Below are 14,681 nucleotides of genomic sequence, written 5' to 3'. Positions count from 1 at the left end.
ACACCAAGCACTCACCTGTCTGAACTGCACTGAAATACACATTTTATTTGCGTTTAGTTATTCTAGTGCTCAGCCATTTCTTTGCACAAAGTCATTCTTGGTGGACACCAAGTCCAAATGTGTCTTAGGTGGTTGTCAGCTTCTCCAGGGGCTGGTCAAGTGCTAGGCCTTCAATTAAACACTTAGAATAGCTCCCGTCACTCTGAGCCTGGAGCCCTGTGGGACACAGTGAATGCTGGCGAGAAACAGTGGAGCAGTGGGGCGAAGGCCTCCCCGCAGCGCTGAACGCCCTGGTCCGGGCGGCGCTTCAGGGGACGCCTGTGCTCACCCACTCAGATGCCCCTCACGGTTCTGGGGGGCTACACAAAGTGAGAAGAAAAGTCGCTAACAGCAACCAAAAGCCCCGCATTCCCTGCAGGCCCACCGCATCCCATAAGCGGCAGGTGCAGAAAGCAGGATGTGACCAGCAGCAGGTGGGAGCCTCCTGCTGGAGGAAGCAGGGTCCGGTTTGCTGTTCATTTTTCACCTCTTTTTCTCGGTTGTTTTCCATGGGCTGCTTGTTTTGTGCAGTTTGTGTGATGCGTTCTCTCTTCCCCTCCCCCTCCCTGCTGTGGTGCCCAGTCACATCTGTCCCCCGAGGCTTCATCTTGCGCCCAGTGCCCGGATGTGCGGAGGCCAGGTCGGCCGCTCCTCACACCTCCCGGACTTCTCTGCCCTTTGCCATGTGGCATCTGCCCCCACTGACCCTCAGTCACTCTCGGTGGCTTCCCCTGCCTCCAGGACCTTGCTTTGCTGCCACTAAAGGGCACCGCATGGCGCCTCTCCTGGAAGGCCTCCTCTTCTACAGCGCTTAACGGGCACGCCTACAATTTTCACTAAGAACTGCTTTTGGTGGTGGTGGTGGTGGTGGTGGTGGTGGTGGGGGGGGGGGGGGATGAATGCCGGGCCCAAGCCTCGGATCCAGGACCGAAGCCCAGGGCACCTGCAGGCTGAAATGCAAGACCTGTCGCTGGTGCGAGTGGAGGAACTACTCTATTTGTCTGAGTGCTCTGGAGAAGTTTTCTAGAGCGTTTTTGAAAGCTTGCAGCAAGAAAGCGCCAAGCTCATTGCTTGTTTCTTGAATGTCTGGGTCGAAACTTCCAAAGAGGGGCGTGGAGACCTGGATGTCCTCTCGGTCCGCCCGCAGCAGCACGGCACGCAGCTCCTCGGCGATCTCGTCGTATTTCTGCTGGTCGAACTTGGACATGGCCAGTTCGTCCTGGGGGTAGGCGGCACCCTCAGGGTAGCAGTCCTTGGGCACCGGAAACTCGATGCAGCGCAGCTCGGGGAGCTCACAGAGCGCGGCAAAGAGGCGCCGGAGGGCGCGGGCCGACAGCGGGTTCCCGAGGAACTTGAGCTGGCGCAGCCGGTGGCAGGGGCTCAGGCCCAGGATCAGCATGCCAATGTGGCTGTCTACGATGCCACACTCCTCCAGCGTCAGGATCCTCAGCGTCCGGGCAGCCTGGCCGAGCAGCCTGAAGAAGGTCGAGGGGAACAGGCTGACCAGGTTGTGTCCACTCAGGTCCAGCACCTCCAGGTGGGCAGCGTGGGCAGAGTCTGCCAAGAAGGCCATGTCTGCGTGGTTCAGGGCACAGTTGGCCAGGTCCAGCACTCGCAGCGGGGTCTGCAGGGGGCTGCAGAACACAGGGGAAAGAACGCGGGTGAGAGGAGGGTCCCATTCGCCTGAGCCCTCAGCTCAGGAGAATGGGAACAACCCGTTTGTCCATCACGGGGTCAACACACTGCCATGTCCAGCCACCACCTAATTTCATACAGTCTACGAGCTAGGAGTGGTTGTTATGTTTATATAATAGTTTGTGAAACGTGAAAGTTACATGAAATTCAAACTCGGTGTCCACAAATAACATTTTACCGGAGCACAACCACGTGCCTTCGCTTAGTGTGGGCCATGACTGCCGGCTGCCGCGTGGTGAAGTCAGCTGTACCCAGAGGTCTGGCTTTTGTCCTCAGCACCTAAATGGTAAGTTTGTTTTGTCAACAACTGCTTTTGTGTTGTCTGAGAAAAGTGGTGCCTGTGGCCATGAGAACATCCGCTCAGAAAGCAGGCAGCGGGGGCGGTGAGGCCACAGAACGGCACCGCCCCACTCCGACAAGGATGAAGCCCTCACGGTTTCAGAGCTGGGAAGGGCCGTGGAGGCTTCCAGTCCAGCCTCTGACTCACCTGCTAACCCTAAAACCCCCCCTTGCCCCACATCCCATATTCTGACTTGGTTGGTAGGGCAGCCCAGCTCCAACACAGGCAGCTGGAGTGAGACCTGCTCTGGTCCTGAGCTCTCCAAGGGAGATCTCCAGAGCAGTACTGCACTGGCACACGGCCTCACTGTCCTCGCTGAGCAGGGGGACACCGCTGGGGTCCGCCCCATCCCCACCCTCTCCTTCGGAGACTGCCTCACCCTCCACCCACCTGCACCTGAGCCCACCTGAATGTCCTGCACCCTCCCCTCCCAGGCCTGGGACCCACTGCGGGGTGCCCCTGCCCCACCTGAGAAGCCACCACCAGGCACGCCCCCTGCCCGAGTTCCCACCATGGGGCACTCCCATCCCTCAGGACCCACCACAGGTCTCCTCTATCCCTTAGGACCCACCACGGGGCACCCCCATCCCTCAGGACCCACCGCAGGTCCCCCCCGCCCCTCAGGACCCACCGCAGGTCCCCCCCGCCCCTCAGGACCCACCGCAGGTCCCCCCCGCCCCTCAGGACCCACCGCAGGTTCCCCCGCCCCTCAGGACCCACTGCAGGTCCCCCCCGCCCCTCAGGACCCACTACAGGCCCCCCCCCCCGTCCCTCAGGACCCACTGTAGGTCTTCCCCCATCCCTCAGGACCCACTGCAGGTCCCCCCCGTCCCTCAGGACCCACTGCAGGCCCCCTCTATCCCTCAGGACCCACTGCAGGGCCCCCTGTCCCTCAGGACCCACCACCAGGCATCCCCCACCAGGATCTACTGCCTGGTGCCGCTCCAGGACCCACAGCCAGCCACCCCCGTCCCAGGACCCACCACCAGGCACCCCCACCACTGCCAGCCACTTCCCCCCAAAACCCACTGCCAAGCGCCCTGCCAGGACCCACTGCAGGTGCCCCCAGCCCCCAGAACCCACTGCCAGACGCCCCCCAGTACCTGAGGACCCACCACTAGGTGCTTCCCCAGTACCTACCAGGTGCCCCTTCCCCCTGGATCCACTGCCAGGTCCCACCCCCAGCACCCAAAACTGGGTACCCCCCAGGCCCACTGCTAGGTTGCCCCACCAGGACCCATCACCCAGTGACCCCCCAATATCCACCGCCAAGTGCCTGTCCTTCAGGACCCACCACCAGTCTCCCTCCCAGGACCCACTGCCAGGCACCCCTTTCCCCAGGACCCACCACTGGGCACCCTCCCATGACCCACCACCAGGCAACCCCCCAGGACCCACCACTGGGCACTCCCCCTCCAGGACCCACTGCTGGGCACCCCCGTTGGACCCACTGCCGGGCATCCCCCTCACCACTGCCTGAGGCTGCCTTGGCCTGGCCCCTTCCTGGCTGCTGCCCTCTCCGCCCGCTTCACGCAGAACTGCTGAGAGGATCCTGCACGAGCCTCCTGTCCCACCATGGGGAGGTCCATGCAGCATGGAGCCCAGGCCTCCCTCGAGGGAGACTGGGAGGATCCCGCCTTCGGATGAGCTGGCACCCTTGGCCAACAGCAGCCCTGAGCCGCAGGCACCGAGGGGCTCAGATTTCTGAGCTAAAACCGTGTTTGAAGCCCCCAGGTGCTGGGGTGATTTGTTAATCCACAATAGACAACTCCCCACACCATGTAGGGACTTCCGTTTTGTCTATTTGGTAATTTGCATATTCTCTTTTTTTAACTGGCATTCTCTCCATATCCCTAAGTCACACATGGCACCCCGGTTCTTTCCTGGTGGCTCTTTCAGTGCCCTTGCCCCTTGGCGGGGCACTGTCCTGTTGCTCTGGCCACACCCGGAGTGAGAGGCTGGGGGCCACGCAGCCTCATGGCCTTGGAGGTGAGCAGTCCCTGGACTATCTCTGGTTGCCTCTGCAGCCACCAGCCGGCCCTCAGTCCTGTCCCTGAGACTCACCCAAGCAGCGTCGGGATCTTCCCGGTCAGCCTGGAGAAGGCCACGCTGAGCTCGGTGAGCTGCGTCATCTTGCCGAGCTCCCGGGCGATGGAGGCGAGGAGGCGGTCCTCACCGTCGGGAGTGGAGGCGCAGGCGGGGGGTGCATCAAAGGCCTTGGTGGGCAGGGTGAGCGAGGCCAGCCGGGGGAAGCCCACCTGGGCCAGCAGCTGGTGCACGTGGCCCGCATGCAGCCGCACATTGTGCACCACCTCCAGCTTGCGCAGGGCACCCGGGCCAGCCAGACGCAGCACGTGCAGGAGCTGGCTGGGGCTCAGGCTGTCCGCCCGGAACGAGGGGCAGTGCACCCGCAGAGGGGCCGGGCCCGCTGGCCTCAGAGCCTGCACCACCGCCTCGAAGTTGCCCTCAGTGACGAAGAGGTCGGCGAGGACCTCGACGGGGCGCCCGGCTGCGAGGGGCTCTGCCTGCAGCTCACAGCAGGTCCTGGCCAGCAGCCGGGTGCGGCCCCACTTGCCCAGCGCCCTCCCGCACGGGCACCGCTGCACCTGCACGTCTCGGATGCCCGTGAGATGGGCCACCCGCAGCCGCCGGCGGCTCCGGTCCTGCAGCACGTGGTCGGCCAGGCCGCGCACCAGCGCCTCCAGGCAGGCCCGGCAGGCTCGGTCGCGCAGGTCCTGGGGGTGGTCGGCACTGGGACCCAGCAGCGCTCCCAGCCGGAACTCCTCCAGGGGCCAGCGCCCCAGCACAGCGCGCGTCACCTCCGCCTGCTCCAGCAGGTAGCTGGCTTTGAACAGGAGCGGGTAGAGGTTGTGGGCCACACTGTCCAGGCTCTGCCGGGCCACCTGGGGGTGGGACACCAGGGCTTCTGCAGAAATGAAGCGCAGTGACCTCATTGTGCCCATGGCCCCAGACAGGACGGTGCTCGCTCCCCACGACTTTTCCCCAAGACGCGTGCCCTTCTCGTCTATCTTTAGCTGCAGCAGCTGTGAGCAGCCTGCCCTGGGGGCCCTGCCATGGGGCCTTGTGATCATCTGACTGCTATTTTGGTCCTGGGACGCCTGTGTCTGCCCTGCCTCGGGGCACCCAACCGTTGGGAGTTGCTTGGCTCAGGCACCCAGCCGACACAAGGGCAGCCCGTGCCCATGGCAGGGCTGGGCAGAGAGGCCTGTGCTCCATGCTGCGGAAAGCCAGTCTTGGTAGGTGTTGCGCTGGTGGCCGGTGAGGCCAGTGGGCAGGTCCTGTTTACCATCCAAGCGGGGCTGCTGCCCAGCCCTGGGCCCCCCACAGTCAACCGGGCAGAGAACAGGCCAGGCCCCTGAGCCTCCTCACTCGGTAAGGAGCTCCCTTTCCACAGTGGCCTCTGGGGCCACTCCCACACTTTGCTTCGCATCTGGGGTGAGACAAGTGGCCAGGAATGGAGCTGCTGTTTCGCCCCTTCCCTGTGTCTTTCATTCTCCCCAAGGAACTGGTGGGGGTGATTCCCTACTTTCCATGGAGCGAGTGGCTGGGAGAGGTGGAGCCTCCCTGATGGGCTTAGATGAGCCCCCAGCTGTCTCTGAGCTGCAGTGTCCTGTCTGCAACCCTGCGACCTGCATGGCAGGGAATGCTGCAGGGAATGGGATACACCTGTGAGTGCTGCCTGTTGGGGGGCAGTGCCTGATGGTTCACTCCCAGCACTGACTGTGTTGGATGGCTGTTGGGTGCCTGCACTCACCTCTCCCTGTGACACTGCCACTTGGGGCAGGGTCAGCACACATCGCTGCACACATCGCTGCACACATCATCGCTGCACATCATCGCTGCACATCATCGCTGCACACATCACTGCACACATCATCGCTGCACACACCATCGCTGCACACATCACTGCACACATCATCGCTGCACACACCATCGCTGCACATCATCGCTGCACATCATCGCTGCACATCATCGCTGCACACATCACTGCACACATCATCGCTGCACACACCATCGCTGCACACCTCACTGCCCACCTCGCTGCACACCTCGCTGCACACCTCGCTGCACACCTCGCTGCATACCTCGCTGCACACCTCGCTGCACACCTCACTGCACACCTCGCTGCACACCTCGCTGCCCACCTCACTGTACACATCACTGCACACCTCGCTGCATACCTCGCTGCCCACCTCACTGTACACATCACTGCACACCTCACTGCACACCTCGCTGCACACCTCACTGCCCACCTCACTGTACACATCACTGCACACCTCGCTGCACACCTCGCTGCCCACCTCACTGTACACATCACTGCAGGGCACCACATGTCCGCGGGCTTTGGAGGGTCACGGCCATGAGAGACAGAGGCTGAGGAAGACTGACAGAAGTGAGTGGAGACAGAGACAAAGGGACAGAAACTGAGAGGGAGAGGGACAGAGAGGGAGATGGGAGATGGAGAGAAACAGGGAAACAGAAAGAGACAGCCTGAGAGACAGAGAGGGAGAGACAAGAGTCTAAGAGAGAGAGAGACTGGTAGGCAGAGACAGACAGAGAGAGAGAGACAGAAAGGGGGGGACAGAAAGAGACAGAAATGGCAGTGGGAGGGGAAGGCTGCTGAGCAAGCCTGGAGGGTGCTGGTCATGGGTGCTCCACCAGCCTCCCTGTCTGACCCTCCCTGATTTGTTCACTGAGCCTGAGCAGTGCCTCTCCCTGGGAGGTGACCCATGCGGAAGACACTGTGCTCCGTGGTGGGGCCCAGGCACTGTCCGGCAGGCGGACGAGTGTGTGAAGAGGTGGGTAGGCCCCAACCCCACCCTTCGGGGTGGCCACCGTCAGCCGGCCAATGCGGGCCCTGGGGCTCCCCTCAGGAGGTGTGCAAGAGGTTTCCCCAGACACACGGCCCCTTTCCAAGACAAGTAGAAAAACATGTTCCATTGATTTTTCTAATTAAAATTGTTAACAATTCATTATTGATACAAAGTAAACAGTTTACAACAGCAGCAGGTAACACCATTTCCCAGACACCTTTTGGGTTCTGAAAAGTGGTTTCCAGAACCTTCCTTTACCTACCCGGGCTCTGTGTGGCCCAACACCCTGGTGTTGCTGCGGGGCTTCTGGGTCTTGGAGGGCGGAGGCCATGGCTGGGAAGGTTGGCCAAGGTCTGGGGCCCTGCAGCCTCCCTCTCTCTTACTGTTTTCCCTTCTGTTGGAGAGGGGTGGTCCTCTTGGGGTTCCCATTCCAGCAGCACAGGTTGGATCAGTCTCAGGCCCAGCTCTGGCGCCGCCGTCCCAACCTGGGGCCATGGCTCTGGGCTCCTTACAGGAAATGCCACGACTCAGACCTAACTCAAGTGCTGTCCTGCTAACTACATGGGACCTGCTAAAACCGAAATGAACCGAGATTCCAGTTCTGTGCAGAGATGGCCAGACCTGTGTGGGGGACACACCTGGACCATCGCGCCCACTGGCCTTCACTGGTCTGAAAGGTCATGGGTACGCTGGTCCTAGGATGGCTCACCCCGGCTCTGAGACACTCTGAGCCCAGCCATGGGTGGTGGACACGGAGCAGGGGGGTCTGGTGTTCCCACCCTGGGTCACCCCATGACCTCTGGAGGACAGGAGAGTTCCAGGCTGCAGGAGCATGGGGGTCTACAGCTGGCAGGCAGTGCTGGGTCCCTGCTGGACCAGGGGTAGAGGAACCATCCAGGAGGGAAGCAGAGGCCAGGCCTAGGGGGCAGGGCCCATTACGGGTGACTGCAGGCCCTGGGCAGCAGTGCTGACCATCGGTGTGAACAGCCCCTGCCTGAGAGCTTCATTTCCAGGCCCGTGCACAAGTCTGGCTCTCGAGGACCGGGCTTTCCCTGGAGGACCCACCTCCATCCCAGCTGTCAAAAGAAAAACGGCTGTTACTCACGTCGCACAGGCCTCTCCGCAGGACCCTCTGCCCCTCAAAGCGGTGACAGCACAGACGTGGCCTGGAACCCAGCAAGGCCTCTGAGACCTCACACACACGGTGGGGCCCGGCAGCACCGAGAGCTTCGCTGCACCTGCCTCCGCTCCAAAGCTCGGGCGGCTCCTCTGCGAGGCCACCTTGTGGTGCAGGGCGGAGCTGCAGCTTGAGGGGAGCTCCAGGTCCCAGCCAGACCGGGCGGGGCCTTGGGGTCCGCACCACCCAGCCGGTGTCAGGTGCCTTCCGTGGGCAACAGGGTTTGGACCCTAAAACGTGCCAGTTCTGTCTGCTGCTCTGATCTGGAACAAGAGCGTCAGTCTCGTAGCAGCTACACGTGTGACACAAAGGCTCTTGTGTCATTTCACAGGCGGTGTGGAAAACAGTCTATGTCACAGGCACACAGAACCCACATTCACCCATCGTTTTGTAATTAAATCTGGGACCTATGCCCCAGGTGGTCAGCTCAGGCTCAGCCAAGATGCCGATCCCCCAGGGATGGTGGGAGCAGCCTGGGCCCTGGCTGTTTTCTTCTCCTGGGTCTCAGGGTGGGTCACCATCTCCCTGCAGGGTCGGTCCTCTGTGAGCCCCGCCAGGACATCAGGCAGGTGTGAAAACTCTGACACAGCAAGCAGTCTGGGAGGCATGAGTAACAAAGCCCCCATGTGGGGGACCTTGGGAGAGGGGTGTCCCCAGGACGGAGCCTTGTCTGAACGGGAGGCCAGAGCTTTCTCCTTATGGGGGCTGCTGAAGGCCCAGGGCAGGCACACCAGCGCCGCCAGCCCCAGGACCTCTGGTTGGCAGCAGAATCCGTCCTCTGGCAGTGGCCCTGAGGGCTCCTGTTTCCTGTGGTCAGAGCACCTGGCAGGGGGCTCCTGAGAGCAGGGCGGGGGCAGGGGGTGCCAGGGATGCCTGGGTGCCGGGGGAGCCGCTCCTGACAGAGGAATGCTCGAGGGAACCCGGGGAGATGGGGTGGCCTCCTGTTGCCCTCTGACCTGCCAGGCGGGCCTCCTGGGAAGATGACCGCCCTGGGACCATGGGCCCCTGCCACCGTGTGACCCTGCCAGCCCTCTGGGTGCACTTGGTTACCGGGGCGGCGGGGCTTGAGACCGTTGGGAGCTATAGGCGGGATGGGGAGTGAGGCTGCCCAGCAGACGTCTGATGGGGTGGGGCCAGGCAAGCATCGCTTCAGAAGCATCTGGAACAAGGCGGTGAGCTGGTCAGGCAGCCTGGCGGTGGTGGCAGGCCAGGCGATGTGAGGTCCCCTCGGCTACTTTAGGGTCAGCCAGGAAAGGTCTTTCCTTATGTAAGGAGCTTTTTGCCTGTTGGGAAAACCAGCCTGAGGCCGGAGGCTTGGGGGGTTGTTCTGACCACAGGGAAAAACTGTTGGCTGGAATGGTGTTGGCGCGAGGGGTCTGGGGACGCGGACTCTCCAGGGCGTGCCGTGCTCTAAGGCCTGCTCCCCCAGCTTCTCAGGGCTCCCTCAAAACGCAACCCTCCGCTGCTGCTGCCGCCCAGGAGGGGCCTGGGTGTCTCCCCAGAACCGGGGATGGACGCAGACCCAGCGGAACCCACAGCCCTCACGACACCTGACAAGAAAGACCTTCTCTGGAAGGTGACAGGGACGCAGTCCTGTCTTATCAGCCTCTCCTGAGTTGCCTCCTGCTGTCCCCGAGGTGATGACCTCTGTACCTGCCCAGTTGTGTCTGGGGCAGATGCTGGCGCCCCTTCCTTGCCTCTGAATGTAAAAACACTCTTGCTGGGCACTGGGGAGCCCTGTAGAGCCACCCACGAATGGGGCCAATCCGAAGGCTGGCACCCTGGGGCCGTGGGAGGGTCCCGGGGAGGGCTAGAGCTCACTGTGGGAGTCCCAGCCTTGTCCACAGCAGAGTCCCAGGATGGCTCCTCCTAGGACTTGGTTTAGAAACCACCTCGCTGACCACCAGCCCTGAGCACTCAGGATAGTGGGACCCCACGCCCTTCTAGGGGGTTCCCAGTACTGAGGTGGGGGAGGAAATCACACACCTTCCCAGCTCCCAGAGTTGAGGCGTGGGCTGGGGGCGGGATCCCACACCCTCCCTGGGGGTCCCAGTGCTGAGGTGAGGGCGGGGGGCGGGGTCCCAGTGCTGAGGTGTGGGCTGGGGGCAGGGAGGATCCACACCCTCCCTGGGGGTCCCAGTAGTGAGGTGTGGGCTGGGGGCGGGGATCCTCATACCCTCCCTGGGGGTCCAGTGCTGAGGCGTGGGCTGGGGGTGGGGTCCCAGTGCTGAGGTGTGGGCTGGGGGTGGGGAGGATCCACGCCCTCCCTGGGGGTCCTGGTGCTCAGGTGTGGGTGGGAGCCCTGGAGCTCACCGCCCAGGACTGCTCAGGCAGCTTGGAAGGAGGCAATGGCAGTCGAGGCGAGGGGGCCGCTGTGGGGCTGTGGCCATAAGCCCCTCCTGGGCAGGGCTGGGGAGGCATCAGGAAGCCACTCTGGGAGAAGCTGGGTCAGGCCAGGGCTCCAGGGCTGTCCCTCCATGTGCTCGGCGATGACTCCAGGCTGGTGTCACTGTGGATGGGGACGCACTGGGGCTGTCTCCCACGTCCCCTGTGGGGCCCTCAGCTCCCAGCACCTGCAGTGCTGAGTGGAAATGGCCTCATGTGGCCGGGCGAGTGACCCTGAGGGACACAGTGGCCACCTCTCCTTCTCAGCACCTGCTTCAGCTCATGGGCCCGGGACTCCAGAGAAATGAGAACGCGTGTTCTCCATCTAAATGAAACCTTTGTGTCTGTTGGTGAAGCCCATGAGGCCTGATTCAGACAGAAGCATCACGCTGCCTGGAAACAGGTGTTTCCTAACCCTGCCTTCTGGAAATCGGAGCCAAACCCCAGTGTGGACAGAAGGCCAGAGAGAGAGGTGCCCAGGTCCAGCTGGTGTCGACGTAACTCGGTGGGCCTCTTCTGGCAGCAGGAAGCCTCCGTTTCCCACCAGGGCTGGTTCCAGGATGGTTTGGCTGTGCACGTGAAACTCAAAAAACAGAAAATGAGGCCAAAGAGCCCCGTGGGTTAAATAAAAAGCAGGAGCAAGATGGCCTCCCAGGGCTGGTACCTCCTTCCCCACAGGCACCTCAGCCCTGCAGAGTGGCCTTTGCATCTGCCCAGACCAAGCCGCAGGCTGCGGGGTCCCGGCCGTGGGGATGCATCCCACAGCCCGATGGGCCGTGAGGCTCCCGTGGGGCTCCCGTGGGGCTGCTGTGGCTCCATTCCCACATCCAGGCTCCGTGCTATCAGGAAGGAGAGAGACCCATCTTTTGACTGGAGGCTTGTGCCAGCCCAGATGGGAGGCACCAAGGTCCTGGGAGGCCCAAGGACGTGTTCAGGATGGTGCAGTCACTCCTGCTGGCCCTGCTGGACTGGGTGTATCCCCAGCTTTGCTCCCCAGTGGGTTGGCCACAGGCATAAACTGTGCCCCTGCTCCTGGGCCCTGCCCCCTGCACACCTGGGCCCCCAGCAGCCTCCTCGTCCACAGCCTCTGACCAGGCACAGACGCCTTCTGATTTGAGGCAACACTCTCAAAGTGGCTTTCACGGGGGCAATGGCATTTGGGTTCCTGAGGGACCTGTCCCTGGCAGTGCCAGAGTGAGGCTAGAGCCTGGGCAGCTTCTGGGGCTGTGTGATGGTGGCTGTCCACACTCAGGACGCAGAGGTAACCGACTTCTGTGGGCACAGCCCCTGCCTCCGCGGGGAAGTGCTGTGTGCATGATTGTACTTTAAAAAAGTACTGCTTTGTTGGGATTTAAGTGACATACGATCCACTGCACATCTTTAAATCATGCAGTTTGACAACTCTGGACACAGAGCAGACCTGTGAAGTGACTCATGCGGTCACCAATCCAGAGAGCAGGCCTATCTGTGACTCACATCCTACGCCCCCGTTTGCTGCGACGGCCGCTGCTGCTTTAGTCTCGCCACTTGTTTTCTGTCACCCCCAAGTCCATTCTTCCCTTTCCCTCTTTCTCTACATATTTTTGGACTGGACTTTTAAACCTTCCATTTTATCTCCTCTGTTAGTCTATTAAGCTGTAATTCTTTGTTAGTGGTTGTTTCAAGGGTTTGTAAGTACATCTTTAGCTTACCACGATCTACCTTCAAGTGATACCACCTTACTTCACATATCACATCCAACGTCTCCCAGCCTTCAGGCCACTGTGGTCACACAGTTCACCTATACGTATAGTACAAACTGCAGATACGTTAATATTTGTGTTTAAACAGTCAGTTAACTTTATTTTTAATAGAGGTGCAGTCTTGCCATGTTTCCCAGGATGATCCCCAATTCCTGGGCTCAAGTGATCCTCTGGCCTCAGTCTCCCAAAGTGCTGGGATTAGAGACATAAGCCACCGCACCCGGCCAAGCCACTCATCTTTTAACCCATTTCCCGTTCAGAAAAAAAAAACCAAAAAACTGCAGCTCACTGCCAGCGCTCATTTCTTGGGGCAAATGGGAGATGGGTTAAAGGGATTTAAATAACAAGAGGAAAATTTTGAATGGTGCACATGCTCTTCATTCTTCTTTTCCCTGAAGCACATCCTTTAACGTTTCTTGTAGTGCAGGTCTGCTGGTGACAAAATTATGTTAGCTTCTGTGTGTATGAAAATGTCTTTATGTCACCATTGTTTTGGAAAGATTTTGTCAGGTATGGAATGTGAATTTGGCAGTTTTATCCTTAGTACATTCCACTGTCTCTCACCCGTGCTGCTTCTGAGGAGTCAGCCATCCTCATCAGCTTTGTGCCTCCCAACAGAACATGCCCTTGTCCTCTGACTGCTTTTAGTATTTTCTGTTTGTCACTGGTTTTATGCAATTGGATTATGATGTGCACTCACATCTCTTGTGTTTGGAGTTCACTGGGTCTATGGGACTCCAGATTTACACCAGTGGCCCCCAGGTTCTCAGGCCTTTGGCCTCTGACTGAGAATTATACCATTGCCTTCCCTGGCTCTGAGGCTTCAGGACTTGGACTGGGCTACACTAGCAGCTTGCTTGGGTCTCCAGCTTGTGGGTGGCCTATTGTGGGGCTCTTGACCTGCCAAAATTGTGTCAGCCAATGCCCCTAAGGCCCCTCTCATCTGTCAGTCTGTCTGTCTATCTATCTATCTATCATCATCTGTCTCCTACTGGTTCCGTCTCTCTGGAGGCCCGACTAATGCAAATAGCTTCTACTGATGCGTCTTCAAGGTGCCTCATGGTCTCTTCTGTGAAATCCAATCTGTCACCCCATCCAGGGTAGTTTTCACTGTCAGTATTGTAGTTGCTCATCCCTGTAAGGTCGGTCTGGGTCTTCTTAATCTCTTCCTCGTTATTTCTTAACTTTCTGGACGTCTGGGCTGCGGTTTCAACCACAGTTTGAGTTCTGTGACTCTAGCACCGATGCCGGCTCCGGGTGGTTGCCTTTGCCGGGCGACTCTCCTTGACGTGTTTGCGCTTGGCTGCTCCTCTGCACGCCTGGCACTCGGAGGTCAGGCACTGAGAGTTTACCTTGCAGGGTGCGGACACTTTGGTAACCTATAGATCGTCTGGAGCTTTGTTCTGGGATGGAGTGAATTATCTGGGAACGGTCTGATCATTTCAGGTCTTGCTTTTATGATTTTGTAGGTGGGTGAGGAGCAGGGCTCAGTCTAGGGCTAATTATCCCCACTCCTGAGGCAAGATTTTCTGAGAACTCCACCTCATGCTCACAGATCTCGAGTTTTCCCAGTCTGGCTAGTGGGAGAGGGTCCTGTCCCCAGCCCACGAGTACCAGAAATGGATCTTTGGTCTTTTCAAAGGTCTCTCCCAGCCTTGGTAGCCTCCCTGTCGGAGTGTGAGAATGGCAGCACCACACCGGCTGCTGGAGGGGCTGACCTGGTGAGTCCTTCCCCATGCAGGCATCTCTCTCTGGCACTCCGACCTGCAAAGTCCTGCTGACTTGGTCTCTTCAACTCACGGAGGCTGCTGGGCTCTTCCTGGGCCCCTCCCTGCACGGAGGCCTGCGAACTCTCAAGGCGAGGGAGGTCTGAGGCCACCACCAGGCTCACCTCCCGTTTTCCTGTCTCTCAGGGATCATGGTCCTTTGCTGCCAAATGTCTTGTGTCTTGACATCTTTTGTTTCATGTTTAGTCCGTTTTTTGTCTTGTTTTAGGTCTGTTTCCTATGATGTTGTCTTGGGTGGAAGTGGAAGGTTTGTTTTTCAAATAAGACAACATTTTAAATTTGTTTGAAAATGTTAGGGAGTGTCTAAAATCCTGGGAAATACCTGGACACCTGCTGTGTTGCTCCCTCTGGATTGTTCCAGCCACACGATGGGCACCGCCACCCCCACAGTGGTCAGGCCTGGCATGCTGCTCCCTACGTATCGTTCTAGCTACGCGATGGGCACTGCCCCTCCCACAGTCGTCAGGCCTGGCATGCTGCTCCCTACGTATCGTTCTAGCTACGCGATGGGCACTGCCCCTCCCACAGTCGTCAGGCCTGGCATGCTGCTCCCTACGTATCGTTCTAGCTACGCGATGGGCACTGCCCCTCCCACAGTCGTCAGGCCTGGCATGCTGCTCCCTATGTATCATTCTAGCTATGCAATGGGCACCGCCACCCCCACAGTGGTCAGGCCTGGCA

The 14,681-nt window shown here is 59.9% G+C and overlaps 1 protein-coding gene across 1 annotated transcript; it reads right to left on the bottom strand.

The window, feature by feature from the left end:
* Window positions 1–20: 20 nt before the first annotated feature.
* On the bottom strand, window positions 21–5,716 carry LRRC14B (leucine rich repeat containing 14B). Its single transcript, XM_002808423.4, has 2 exons — window positions 4,139–5,716; window positions 21–1,673 (listed from the first exon to the last, which is right to left on the bottom strand). The coding sequence occupies exons 1-2, from the start codon at window positions 5,164–5,166 to the stop codon at window positions 1,028–1,030; spliced, it is 1,674 nt and encodes a 557-aa protein (XP_002808469.4). The 5' UTR covers window positions 5,167–5,716; the 3' UTR covers window positions 21–1,027.
* Between the last annotated feature and the right edge of the window lie 8,965 nt (window positions 5,717–14,681).

The sequence above is a fragment of the Macaca mulatta genome, chromosome 6 (genome assembly GCF_049350105.2).
Source record: "Macaca mulatta isolate MMU2019108-1 chromosome 6, T2T-MMU8v2.0, whole genome shotgun sequence".
NCBI classification, from domain to species: Eukaryota; Metazoa; Chordata; class Mammalia; order Primates; family Cercopithecidae; genus Macaca; species Macaca mulatta.
This window is presented reverse-complemented; position numbering and strand designations above follow the sequence as displayed.